The sequence below is a fragment of the Colias croceus genome, chromosome 19, assembly GCF_905220415.1.
Source record: "Colias croceus chromosome 19, ilColCroc2.1".
Taxonomy (NCBI): Eukaryota; Metazoa; Arthropoda; class Insecta; order Lepidoptera; family Pieridae; genus Colias; species Colias croceus.
Genome location: NC_059555.1, coordinates 9,314,158 through 9,328,754, shown reverse-complemented (window position 1 = coordinate 9,328,754; position 14,597 = coordinate 9,314,158). Strand labels below are relative to the sequence as shown.

Sequence of the window (14,597 nt, the reverse complement as noted above, 5' to 3'; positions counted from 1 at the left end):
ATACCTAGGTACTTTTTCTTTTTGGCAATCTAATAACTTCGTATTATATTTCGATCTAAATATGCAATTTTTTGAATCGATTTTTATGTTCTCTACATTGAAGTATGTAAATAAAACCAATGAAAGAAAGAGACTATCGAAATAAAGTTAAGATTATTAAAAAATACGTTAGAAACTTAATATTTAGCCTAAAAATTATATTAGCATCAATGGTAAACGTAAAAAATGTAATGACGATTCAAAAGTGCTTTTATAAGAAGTCTAATTGAATAATGTATTGAATATTATTGAATAATTCATATTTTTTAAAATAAATGTTTTAGTTTGAGCAATCATTCTCTACGTAGACATTACGTTTATAATTTTGTTACAAGAATTCCATGAATTTTCAATTTAGCTCTATTTAACAAAACCTTGGACATGAATAAAATCCAAAGTTTTGTTTAAGCATTTTATAAAAGGTCTAATGGATTTGGATTTCAAGAATCAATGTCACTTTAGATGTAGGTTTACATTTATTTAATAAGTACCTAATAGCTTTTGTTGAGATTCTTTTTTAATACATTTATGGACAAATAAGTTGAAATTCGTGTTTGCATGTTGTGTCGTCGATGACAAAACAACAACGTCATAAAATTCAATTAAGTATGTAGATACGTGAAACCACGATAAATACAGAATATTCTTTTAAATTGTACTTAAAGTAAGTGACACTTAAATATCGGTTGCTTTAATTTCAAGAAAAATCCTACTAATACTATAAATGCGAAAGTTTGTATGGATGTATGGATGTTTGTTACTCTTTCACGTAAAAACTACTGAACCGATTACAATGAAATTTAGTACACATATAGAGGGTAACTTGGATTAACACATAGGATTTAACCCGGAAATGCCACGGGAACGGGAACTATGCGGGTTTTCCTTTGCAAACGCGGGCGAAGCCGCAGGCGTAAAACTAGTAGGTAATACATATTCATATTAATCTAACAGTTTTAATGGCATGTTTAGAGTTTCTTATTTAATTATTTAGTAGCATTTATATTATGTTGATGATAATGATCCACTCTCTCAATGCTTCAACAATGCTTCCATTATCTTTTATTCTTCCTATCATCTTTCGCGAAAGGAATATAGGTACTATTATTTTATAAGTTCATGTTAGTTACGCCTATGGATCCATCAAAGCCTTAACAACAAGTGACTTGGCTCAATAAGGCATGAAAGGCTATAATCCCGTGGCAAAATTGTAGATATGACGTTTTCTAAATTGATATATCATCCATGTTGATGTTTTTTAGGATTTTTTTTTATTGTCGATAGGGAAGCGCTTGACCACAATCTCGCCTGATGTTAAGCTGAGATGTGGTCTAAGATGGAACGCGCTTCCCTAGGAGGTACCTGTTCACTCTACGCTTGAAGACCCCATATTGTACTCGTCGGGGTACACAGATTCAGGAAGCATGTTCCAGTCCCTCTAGGTTCGGATAAAAAATGTGGAATCAGAATTCAGTTTCTTGAATGTCTGTGTAAAAGATGTTATCTTTCAACCAAGTAATATTATAAAAGTAAAACAAAGTTGTCCATTTATTTTCACATATTATCAAAGAACTCGTTATAAAGATAAATGGGATATCGGGTGTTTGGTAACGATAATAATACTGGAATTGTACAAAGTGTAATATCAAAGTTTCTAAAAACAATTGTAGTGGGATAGCTAGAAATAAACCCTAGCAAAGCGTGGGCAGAAAGTCCAAGTATAAAACTTATTCCATAATTCCATATCCTACTAATATTATAAATGCGAAAGTTTGTATGGATGTATGGATGTTTGTTACTCTTTCACGTAAAAACTACTGAACCGATTACAATGAAATTTGGCACACATATAGAGGGTAACTTGGATTAACACATAGGATCGTTTTTATCCCGGAAATCTCACGGGAACGGGAACTATGCGGTTTTTCCTTTGCAAACGCGGGCGAAGCCGCGGGCGGAAATCTAGAACATTAATAAATTGTACTAGTTAGGAAAAAATATTGAAAAAATTAATGTCTAACCTGACCAAGTTTAAATAAACTGCCTCTTATTTTTGAGGTAATTTCCTAAAGTTTTGTCTTAGTATCTTTAAAACGGATAACTTAAAGATTCCTATCCTAATAGATGTAACGAGTTAAAAGGTTCATCTCCCCATTTCATTTAAAATATCATCTAAATCGGTATGTGTTTTTTGCATTTACAACGCAGACAGATATGAATATAACTTACTCATTTTACTTAGTAAACTCTGCGCATAACATCACAAAATGCTAACACAACGTAAAATCCGCCAACTTTCAAGTCGTTATTTTAATAATTTATGCATGAAATAAACACTTCACCAGTCCTATTATTATAAGAAATGCCATTTTCCGGTGTCTTCTTTAAGAACGACATTAAAGGGATCTTTTGATGATGCTCGAGATGTTTCAAGGGATTTTCACCCTTATGTGAATACAAATTGAAAATTCATACCTCCTTTAACATGAACTGGCTTCAAAGGACAATGTAGATAAGAAAATAATGGACTTAAACGGGTTTAGCTTTAATCTCAAATAATTTTGGAATATTCTATTGGATCACAGATTCCAAGATATACATATAAATAGATTTTTTTTCAATCAAAGCAGTCAATTTTAAGACAAACATTTTTTGGTAAAATCTTTTCGAGTGGAATCGCTTAAAAATTAAATTCAATTAATCGTGTAAAAAAAAGCTAGAGCTAATCATGAGAAATTTATATTATTCCTTAATTTCTCATTTTATGATATAACTAGCTACGCTCGGCGGTTTCACCCGCGTGGCTCCGCTCCTGTCGGTCTTAGCGTGATGATAATATATAGCCTTTATAGAGCTTTCCTCGATAAATGGGCTGTCTAACGCCGAAATAATTTTTCAAATCAGACCAGTAGTTCCTGAGATTAGCGCGTTCAAACAAACAAACCCTTCAGCTTTATAATATTAGTATAGATTATCTGACTCTCCAAACTAAACAAAAATGACATAATATACTAGACATGGTTTATTGTCATATGCAATCTCTACCAGACAATCTTAAATACTTATGTATCGGAATTCTGAACGGATTTTGAAACTTTATAGTTATATAAATGGATATAAAAATAAGTAGAACCAAAGACTAAACGAATACCTTTATTTGCAAAAATGAAACCTGAAAGATATGAAAAAAGATATAGAAATTCGTGTCTTGGACCTTAGTAGAGGGATAATCTATACTAATATTATAAAGCTGAAGTGTTTGTTAGTTTGAACGCGCTAATCTCCGGAGTCCGGAACTACTGGTCCGATTTGAAAAATTATTTCAGTGTTAGATAGCCCATTTATCGAGGAAGGCTAGGCTGTATATCATCACGGTAAGGCTAACAATAGCGGAGAAATGCGGGTAAAACCGCAGAGCACAGCTAATTTAAAGTGAAACAATACAATATAATATTTTTATACATTTATTTTTACAATAAATAAGATTTATATGTTTTTGGAAATAATGGCACATAGTTGAGCACCACAGAAAAATAATGACTAATTTCAATAGCAACTAGGTAACTAAAATTTACAATAATTCCTAATTACAAACAAATATATATATATGCAATATGCATATTTTAAAACTTATTAGTTATCTGACATAGAAGACAAATACATAAGAGGTAAAAATATTCAATTTTGTATTTAAAAAGGCGGATTTTTTATCAATTCAATTGCCTAAGTACTTTATTAATAATTGTCTATTTGCAAGTTGGCAACAATAAATATTTTTTACAAAAGATAGATGAATATGCATTAGGATATTAAAAATGTTAATACTGAAAAATAAAGAATAATATCACATTAATATTCTAGGATTTGTTTAAGTTGCACGGAAAACTTATACTACTAGTACATATAACACATATAATGTATTTTGTAAAATTAAATTGTAAAACTGACATGATTAAAAAGAGCAACTATGGAGTTTCTTGCCGATTCTTCTCCGTAGATACTGCTTTCCGAATCGGTGGTAAATGTTAAAATATGTAACGACGTTTCAAAAGTGCTTCTAAAAGAAGTCTAATTGAATAAATAAATGTTTGAGTTTGAGAATATTATATTATTATCTGTGCTTATTCTAAAATTAATTTTATGCTATATTTTAGCTAGACTGTGTAGGACTTTTCTGAAAGAACGACACCACCGCTCCATATAACAACTGAAAAAGACTACCGACTAGTTCCAATATAAAAACAAAGGGACCTTGTTCTCTGGGCTTCAGATCTTCATCACTTTCAACATCATCAAAACCGAAATTATCAAAATCATCATCACTCTGTGTATCATTTAATTCCAAATTACCTACAGGTAAGTAATTAGAGAATAATGTTATTTTCTCCGGTTTCTTATCTACTCTTTTTAATGCTTCATCTGAAAGTTCTTCTACATCTCTTTCTTTGGATATATCGTTGCTAATCGGTGCTAGAGTTTTAACTGATGGAGTTTCTAGTATTTCCACTTTCTCATATGGTTTTTTGGTTGTAGGTTCCGCTTTTTGTGTGTTGTTGTAGCCAAGGAACCTGGAGAATAGAAATGTGATGTTAATTAGATAATATTTTCTGGGATTTATTAAATAAGTAGACACATGATGTTAATTAAATACTTTCTGGGTTTATTTATGAAAATTTATTCCATTGTAATAAATAAATAAGTAATATATAGATAGTTTGGAGAATTTAACTTCTCATCTCATTCTTTGTCTTATTTGCATTGAAGGTTTAATTTTATATCTAGGAAGGTTATTAATATTTGATCATTTTATTGATATGCAATTTCTCAAATTATTCAATTTTTATCTAGATGTTCATTTTATGGCAACATTTCCAAATCTTACGAAATTATGAACGATTTAACGATTTATCTTTATGAAACAATTAAATGAAACTGACATATTTTTTGCATGTTTCTGTATAAATAGACATTTTAAAGTAGGTATATATGAATACAAACAAACATAACAAGCCAACTCAAAGTAAAGCAATGTACACAAAAATACTGTTACGCAGCAGTTGACAGCGCTGAATTACAGCATACCTATAGATAGGCGAAGTGATCCTCTCAGCAATGTTGTTAGCGATCTGCTGGTAAACGTCCAACCCTGGCCCGCTGCCCTCCTTCGTGTAGTCACTCACCACGGTATCTTCTGGCATACTCCGGGAGTGACCATGCTGGATCTATAAACATTTATTTATTAATTTTATACTTAGCCCGTGACTTCGCACGCGTTATTAAAGAAAATTATTCTCCTCAAATATCTCATGAACGTGGTAAAAAGCCTATGTCAAATGTCATGTAACGGAATAATTATTAATTTAATGTAACTATTATTAGCGATTTCCGCAGAGAGGACTTTTGAGATAGAGATTTGAAATTATCATTAATCACAATAAATCCATGCTGTAGTTTGGCAGATCAAGTTACTGTAATTTTGAGAGACCTACAATGTCAAGGTCCATTGTATACTTATAATACAATTTGGTGAAACCCTGACTTCGGAGAACTTCCGAGAATCGAACCCAGACCTTTCCATTGTAAATACACTATTTTGCGGTTAGATAATCGCAACTAATTCAAGGTTCCGCATCAAAGGAATCCTATCCTACTAAAATTATAAATGCGAAAGGATGGATGTATGTGTGTGTATGTTTGTTTGTTACTCTTTCACGCAAATACTACTGAACCGATTACAGTGAAATTAAGCACACATATAGAGGGTATCTTGGATTAACACATAGGATAGGTTTCATCCCGGAAATCTCACGGGAACGGGAACTATGCGGCTTTTTCTTTAAAGCCGCATAGTTCCCGTTCCCGTGAACCGAAGCCGCGGGCGGTAAGCTAGTTATTTATAATTGTATGCAAATAACAACGATTATTGAATAATATTAGACCACAGACGTGCTTCGTTCGCCGGCTCTCAGATTATACGATACAAGCTCATCAACTAATAACCTGAACGTGGCTTATCGACATTATCGAGCACTGAATAGTTAAACATCATAGTCCGAGAGATGGTTGGGAGATTGTTTGTTTATTACAATCATTGCTAAATGTTTACAAGTTTTACAATTATTGAAAGTAAGCACTGGAAACACAAATTAAATAAGGTTACGACATATTTAAAAATATACAAGTTTCGTTTCAATTATCTCTTGAAATAAAATAATTAATAAACTAAGGAAATTCATTAGTCTTAAAATGTTAATTCGACAGACAGCATGTTTAAAACTGTAAAGTTTACACAGACCCATCAAATGAACAATCGAGCTACATACGGGATAAAGTAAAACAGAGTAAAATTAAACTTGTTGTTGCTGAAACGTTTATGAACAGAAATAAAATAAAAATGGCACTTTACGATCTAGATAATGAATACCCTCGAATCACTCGAATTCCTTTAGATATTTTAATAAAGAAATAATTGCAATAACATCATCCTACAAATACATATATAATAATTCAAGTAGAGTTTATTTTATCATGATTTAAAGAAACTATTTAAAAAAATACAATGAATTTATGAACCACCTTTTTTGAACTCGGTTGAAAAATAATCTCACATCAATTAAAAAGTCAACACCCTCCCTAACTAGAAAACAATAAAACAAACAATATCTAATAATGTATTAATAGTGCAGTAAAGCCAAGCCAGTGTCGTGACCTCCATTATTACGTGACCCGCTTGTCAGTTACAGATCCTTACAAGGAGGGACCAAGTGACATTGGTTATCTGTGTAATGAATAATAATATGATAAGATAAAAACTATATCGTCTTTGTTTGATTTTGATGACGTCAAAACGGTGTAATCAAAATTTATAGAGTACCATATTTCCGACCGCGGCTTCGCCTTCAAAGAAAACCCGCTTAATTCCCGTTCCTGTGGGATTTCCGGGATAAATAGCCTATGTCTTATTCTGGGTCTTCAGCTATCTACATACCAAATTTGATTGTAATCGGTTCAGTAGTATTTACGTGAAAGAGTAACAGACATCAGAAAGTTTGTAAAGGTTACGAACTTTCGCATTTATAATATTAGTCGAAATTTAGCACACATAATCAACTCGTAGGATAGGTTTCATCCCGGAAATCCCCAAGAAACGGGAACTATGCGGGTTTTTCTTTCAAAACGCGGGCAAAGCCGCGGGCGGAAAGCTAGTTAACTATAATCTCTATATAACCACAACATAATATAAAACTATGCATATTATACATATTATATCTAACAATAAAATCAGTATGTACGTCAACAACAAAGCCTCAAAGTCGGTTGTAATCACAAGCAAATGAAAAGTGGAGGATTTAATTCAATTATTATTAGCGGAAGTTCAAACAATTGGGAACGAATAAATGCCGGTAATTTTGAGGTTAGAATTATGGGCTTAGCGGAGACGGAAGTTTTTTAATTACAGATTATTAACTTTGATGCGTGGTTTTTCGCGTTATTCTATTATTAATAGTTTGTTTTGCATCAGGCTAATTAAAATATAGAGATTTCGGGTATTTATTTGCAAGGGCTCAATAAACGCTTGATATAAAGCAATATAAAAAAGAGGGTGTGTACTGTGTCCCGTGCACACGTGTCAGACGTGAAACTTCTTTGGCAAGATTCTAAGATATCAAAATCGTTGTCACTCTATGACGTGGTATTGTCATGACCCGACCTTTAAATTTTAACAACACGCATAAACGCAAGTATTATACGTCTATCACTTCAAAAGTTGACCTTGAAAAAACCTAATTCTCTGTTTTTCATCAAGTCATCTTATTAAACAAATTGTTACTATTATCAATACGGATTGTTTACAATTTATTACCAACAAAAAACCGGCAAATAATGGCCGTCAAACGTTTAGCGTCATTGACCGCAATGCTTGGTCACAGACCATGGCGGCCAAAACTTACCCATTATATAACTTTTTCAAGTTTATATTTTTGGCGGTATATGTGGAGAAAGTACTTTTTGAAAGTATCGTTTAATAATTACAATGATCGATTGCATTTAACTGCAGATGAGAAAACAAGATGTGTAATATTAGCGGTATTTTTAACCGACGAAAAAAAATGACGAGAAATTCTTAGGTACAATTTGACTTTTTTTGCATTGGAATTTGATTTGGAAAATATAGTTGTAAAGATATTTAAGTGTGTAAACTGTAGGTAAACATTTATAAACAGTGAAACATTTCTTTTTTTGTTTAATCGATACAGAAAGACTTTCTTGGACCTTATCTATTACAAATATTATTCTCTATATTTATTATTTAATATTGTTGAAAATGCGGAAAAAAGCAAAGAAATCGAGTAAGCCGTGGTGTTACATAAAACTATGCATTATTCTCTAAAGGTAAACTAGAGCAAAGGTTTTTTCTAACGTGATGATCTTTATACGATAAAAATCTTGTTTAGTTTCACTCTTTAGTTCATTTACTTTTGCAAAAACCTAAATAAATATAATAAATGTAAGAACTAAATCAATACACATACTATTAAATAATGATTATATCTATTATAATATCCAGTACGTAGTAATTTGACATTAAGTGAAGGCTAACTCATCATCTGACCTTACAGATTTGCGAAACACTTAATATTAAACTAAACAAATAAACTTTATAAATTTAGTTTTTTTTATAGCTTTGTGCCCGCGGTTTTACACGGGATCTTTTCATGGTGTCTTTCTTCATACAGTTTACATCCCCTCTTTTACCCCCTTTAGAGTTGAATATAGAAAAAAGTCTAAGACATTACCCAAAGCCATCTATTTGCATCCAAATGTGTTTAACCGTTTTCGTGTCGAAACATGACAATTGAAATGATTTTCACTTATGTAGAGTCGAAAACGATATTTGGATTAAAGTTATCTAGATAATGTAAACCTAATACAAAACTAAGCTTTTTAACTTCTTATGAAATATTTTCACTTGCCACTAAAGTTAATTAGGTATGTAAGTTTGTGTTAGCAATTTAGAGAATTATTAGCATTAATACAGTTTTATACATAAATTGTTTTCATTTTTTCATAATATCTATTGTGATTTATGTAATAACAATCAATTATATTGTGTTTATATAATTATTAGATATTAGTGATTATTCGGAATTAAAAAATAAGCAATAATTTTCAGAGAAAACGTTGGTAATTTTAATTAATACTAGCTTACCGCCCGCGGCTTCGCCCGCTTTGTATAAAACCTAATAAATCATATACTAAAACCTTCCTCTTGAATCACTCTATCTATTAAAAAAACCGCATCAAAATCCGTTGCATAGTTTTAAATGTTTAAGCATACAAAGGGACATAGGGACAGAGAAAGCGACTTTGTTTTATACTATATTGTAGTGATGTTATTAAGTTTATTTTACAACCAATTATATTTTTCTATGTTTATGTTATTTCTACATAATATTATATTAATGTGGGAAATACTGCTTTAAAGCAAAATTAAAAAAAAACTTACCATTAAACCAAAAACGATGAAACAAATAAATTTATCCATTGCGAAAGATCCTCTTAATAATTTTAAATCTCTTACTGCGCTTGAACCGCCAAAATCGAAACAAGCGGGCTGCGCTTACGCACATCGATGCACTAGTGATTTAGCTTGAAGATCTATAGATCCGTAGGGTGGCCATGGTGTACAGGAAAATGGGATACGACGTGACATAAATGTGTTATAATGGTGACGAAATGTGTAAATTATCGTTATAAAATATATTACAATGTTAGGTAATAGAAATAAAATTGATAGGAGAAGAAAAATAAAATTTTTACTTATAAGCCACAAAATCGAAACGTATTGGTATTATAACCGACCAGGGTCAGATCCTTTGCCTATAATTTCAAAAAATTGACTTATATTAGTTAAACTATCATTGTTAAACTAAAACTTATATTGTATTCCTTTACATATTACCTACTAGTGGTCGGCCCCGGCTTCGCTCGTGGAACATATTTCGCAATAAAAGGTAGCCTATGTCCTTTCTCGGGTATCAAAATATCTCCATACCAAATTTCATGCAAATTAGTTCAGTAGTTTAGGCGTGATTGAGTAACAGACAGACAGACAGAGTTACTTTCGCATTTATAATATATATTATTTCTATGAATTTGTGTACTTATATTATTATGTATGATTGGGCAGTAGCCCACCGTGCCATCCCTAAGCTACCTATGTTTTTATTACTGCTTACTTAAAGTATTACTGAAAAATAACTTTATGCGCACTTATTAAATCAACATTGAATAAATAAATTGTTTCCCTCAATAGAATATGTACCCCAGATAATATTATAATACTATACTAGAGTACCTATGGGCAAAGAGTACTTAGTAATTTCCGGGGTCCTAATTAAAACTAAACAGATAATATAAATTATAGACAGGTACTCGCACATAATATAATGATGTGTTATGTATGCAAATAAACAAACACATTTACATAATATTTTATATGTTAATGTATTGTGTGTAGAATTCTCTCTTGATCATTCTTTCTTTAAATTTTCTTTCTTTTCTCTCCTCAGAAACGGCTTGACCGAAACTCATGAAAGGAGAATGCCCATTTTTGGTACTGGTTTTTCTCATGCATCAAGACAACAATACTATTAAAAAAATCTCTTCAATTTAGAGGCCTTCTGACCATCGGAAAATATATTTTGAACAGGGAATGTTTTGTAAAATCTAATAAGACATGTAATTGTTTACATCCGTTACCATAGATTTAGAGCCAGCGCGCACGAGCAACTTTGTCTCCGCAACTATTTTGTCTCTCCCATCAATTGTATGGAGAGTTGCGTCGCTACGTGCGCGCACTTTCATACTAGCCCATGGGTGGGAGAGACAAAATAGTTGCGGGGACAAAATAGTTGCGGAGACAAAGTTGCTCGTGCGCGCTAGCTCTTAGTATCCATTACCGGTTACCACGGTAACCAAGCGGTAACTATTATGACATTTACTATGGTAAATAGCTAAATGAAGGCTAAATGTATTAATATCGATTATTGTTTTCATTGAATTACAAAAAAATCAATTAACATAAAATCACTCTGTAAGGTTGTTTTAACATATATAGTGAAGTAAAATAATATAAATATATATAACAAAATATTATTATGACATAGCTTGGTAGGTAACCAGTTATTTCTTATTTGTTTCTTTCTTCGAATATGTAGTGAAAAAATGAATCAAACAACAACAACAATATGTAAACCGAATAAAAACTCTATTGGCATTTTTTAAATATAATAGGTATATTTAGGTTTTCTTGAAATCCGTCCCGAAAGATTTCTGGTGCCTACCTACACCAGCCGATGAACAGATAGACTTTGTCTGAAAGCATAAGCTCTACGTATAGATTAAATATGTTAAACGAAAAATAACCTTCAGACGATAAAATACTACCTAAATCACACATAAACCTAACTTAATCGGGTTTATTAAAGTTTTGAGGTTAATTCACATTTTTCTCAATATCTTGAAATCCCCTGTTTTTATCACAAAAAAATCAATTGGTAAAAATCAATGACCTATTATAGGTACTAGTAGACGCGGCATACGCCAACATCATTGCACTAAAAAACAGCGTAATTAATACATACCTACTTACTAACGCATTATCACCAATACAGTTGTTCTCTCTTTCACTCTCACGCACGAGACATAATACATGTCTCACTCATGTACTTCGTAATAACAACTGCCGCGGCCGATTAAAATATAAAAAGAACGTCCAGCTACGACGCTGAATGGTGCGTGACTAAGTGAAACTCGGGCACTTACCTGAGTTTTTTCTTGCCAAAATACAGAGCGGGTAACGTATCTAGCCTTTTAATATATCATAGGTAAAAATCTTTTGAATATCGAAGAACCCTCCAAAACCACTCTGGCATTGATGTAACACTATACTGTGGTCCATACTTTCATGGGCATTCTTTTGCGTGCATATCGGATAGGTAGGGCTAAGAATCGGACGACATTTCTTTTTCATACCCCCAGGTCATGAAAGTAAGGCAGTACGACAACTAGTTCTTATATTATATAAAATTTTCGTGTCACAATGTTAGTAACCATACTCCTCCGAAACGGCTGAATCAATTTTCATGAAATACCTCAATAATTATAGGTACTAGTACTACAAAACTACCTAGACAAAATCAATAGTACCTACCTAGATCTGAAAATCGGGCAACATAATTATATTTTTCATATGCCTTAATGTTAAGAATAAGGCAGAACATTTACCGGGACATCTAGTAGACTGTAATAATAATAATTGTTATAGGTACTATACTTACTTATATTTTCCGTTACATGGTCACTGGCTGCGTCCTCCCTTGCGCCGTGATGTGCAAATCAATTACATTTCAATCATTCATAGATGAATTCAAATAAATAAACAAACAATGTGTTTTTAATTTTTTAATAGAAAGTGTCATTCACTTTAAGAAGAGTGAAAATATAAATTGCAAATTGTTGAGGCTATTGAGAAACATTAATAAATCACAAAACTCATAAGCGATCATGAATTGATTCTGAATACAAATCAGATTTCAGAACAGACAGACAGACAAATTAAAAATCAAATGCTAGCAATTTTTTGGACTTGGACAAAATACAAACAAGTCATGCATTTTTTTCTATAAAGACATTACCAATTTCCCACGTTTAATTTCGTGAACTTTAGGTTTTTAAATAGGTAACCTTTCACCTTTTCCACAATGTTGCTACTTTTTATAAACACGCCATCTACACGTATAATACGTTAACTGTTAAAACACGCTGCATATATATATATGATCAACATTTGCTTAGGAAATTGAGCTATTAGCCGCTAGATGTCGCTTAAAACAATGAAAAAAAACTAACAAACACAAAGTTAGAATAATTATATGCTTTGTTAATTTTTGTCTTTAAATAACATTAAAACTTGAAAATTATCATCTATAAATATTACTTTCAAAATTAAATTTAGTAATTAAATTGTGAATTAAATCCACGAAACATAATATTATATTCTATCGCGCACTAGATGGCGGTAACAATTTCTGTAATGAGAAGTCGTTTCCATAGCAACGGATTTGTTTTGTCGCTGTCAATCAGCGCTTTTAAATTCTCTATTTTTATTATTTTAAAAGCAAATAATAGACTAAAATGTCTAAACGTGGATGTGAGCATACTTCGAATATTCATTGTGAGCGTTATAATCGACATTCACATTTGTCGCAACGTTTAAAAGGCGATCGAGTAATGCCTAGAGTGAAGCTCGTGAAAAAGGTGGTTTTATCAAGAAATATTGGAGGAGCAACGTCTGAACAGAAGAAAAGCTGTTCCACAGGTATCATAAATCACAAACAACCAATCAGCAAGCAAAAGAAAACTACAAAATCTGATTGTATTTTGGATCCAACAATATCGCAAACAAAACTTGATTGTTGTAAAAAATGCGGAGATACAGACTATAAAAGAGAAGATTCGACATCTAAGCACTCAAATGAGAAATTAAGTGACCTTTATAGTCTTCAATCGCTGCATAGAATTGTTAATAACAACAAAGCCAGCAAACATGACTTGAAAAATGGTAAGCTAAAACAATATTATAGGAATGAAAACTTTCAAATGTCGACAGAATCTATCCCTGATATTTATAACACGAAGAAAACCTCATTAGAAACAATCAAAGAGCAATCTGAACAAATGCAGTCCCCATCTCGGGACTCCATTTTCAAAATATATACAGACTCCTCTGTGGAAGAAATGGGCTTTTTTAATCCAAATGACACAGATAATTTAAAAAATATAAAAGAATTTCGCAGTGACAATTATTTTGAGTGTCATTCAGTCAAATCAAGAATTAATCACAGCATTGCCAGAAATGAAAAACATAAATGCGTTTATAGATTTTATTTAAATGACAGGCTATTCCCTGTGCCTTTTAATACGGATTATAATGAAAATATAAGATGCATGGAGTGCAACTTGCCGTTACAAAATAAAGAGGATTTTTCTAACATCAATGGAATGATACAGGCTAAAGTAAAATTGAATAATAAAGTACAGGACACAATTGTTATGTTGCCAGTTAAAGAGCCTTTAATTATAAAGGAAAAAAAGAAAGAAAATAATCAAAAAGAATTAGATTCAGTGTACTTTGGTATTGTTAAACTGAACTTGAATGGTGATTCAATATTTAATAAAACGCAACCAGATGATTCTCTAGCTCTTAAATATCAAAAGGGTTATAAACAATATAGTGATGATTTAAAATATGAATATAATAATTGCAATAATGATGATGATATCATAATTTAATTATTTATAAAATCGGCAATGTTTGTAAATTGTCAATAAATGTATTCTGTTATTATTTTTTTATAATTTAGAAACCTAAAAACCTAAAAAGATAACGAAACGCCCAAAACCGTATTGCACGCCTCATAAGCGAAGCGTTGAGGTGGGTACTACTGTCACTTCGCGCAAAACATCTGATTTTTCAAACTTAAAATGTCTTT

General features: G+C 31.7%; 2 protein-coding genes across 2 annotated transcripts; one reads left to right on the top strand and one right to left on the bottom strand.

The window, feature by feature from the left end:
- Positions 1-4,145: 4,145 nt before the first annotated feature.
- LOC123700264 lies at positions 4,146-9,676 on the bottom strand. Its single transcript, XM_045647434.1, has 3 exons — positions 9,548-9,676; positions 5,122-5,261; positions 4,146-4,607 (listed from the first exon to the last, which is right to left on the bottom strand). The coding sequence occupies exons 1-3, from the start codon at positions 9,584-9,586 to the stop codon at positions 4,190-4,192; spliced, it is 597 nt and encodes a 198-aa protein (XP_045503390.1). The 5' UTR covers positions 9,587-9,676; the 3' UTR covers positions 4,146-4,189.
- Positions 9,677-13,241: 3,565 nt separating this feature from the next.
- Positions 13,242-14,402, top strand: LOC123700374. Its single transcript, XM_045647575.1, has one exon. The coding sequence runs from the start codon at positions 13,336-13,338 to the stop codon at positions 14,395-14,397; it is 1,062 nt and encodes a 353-aa protein (XP_045503531.1). The 5' UTR covers positions 13,242-13,335; the 3' UTR covers positions 14,398-14,402.
- Positions 14,403-14,597: the final 195 nt, after the last annotated feature.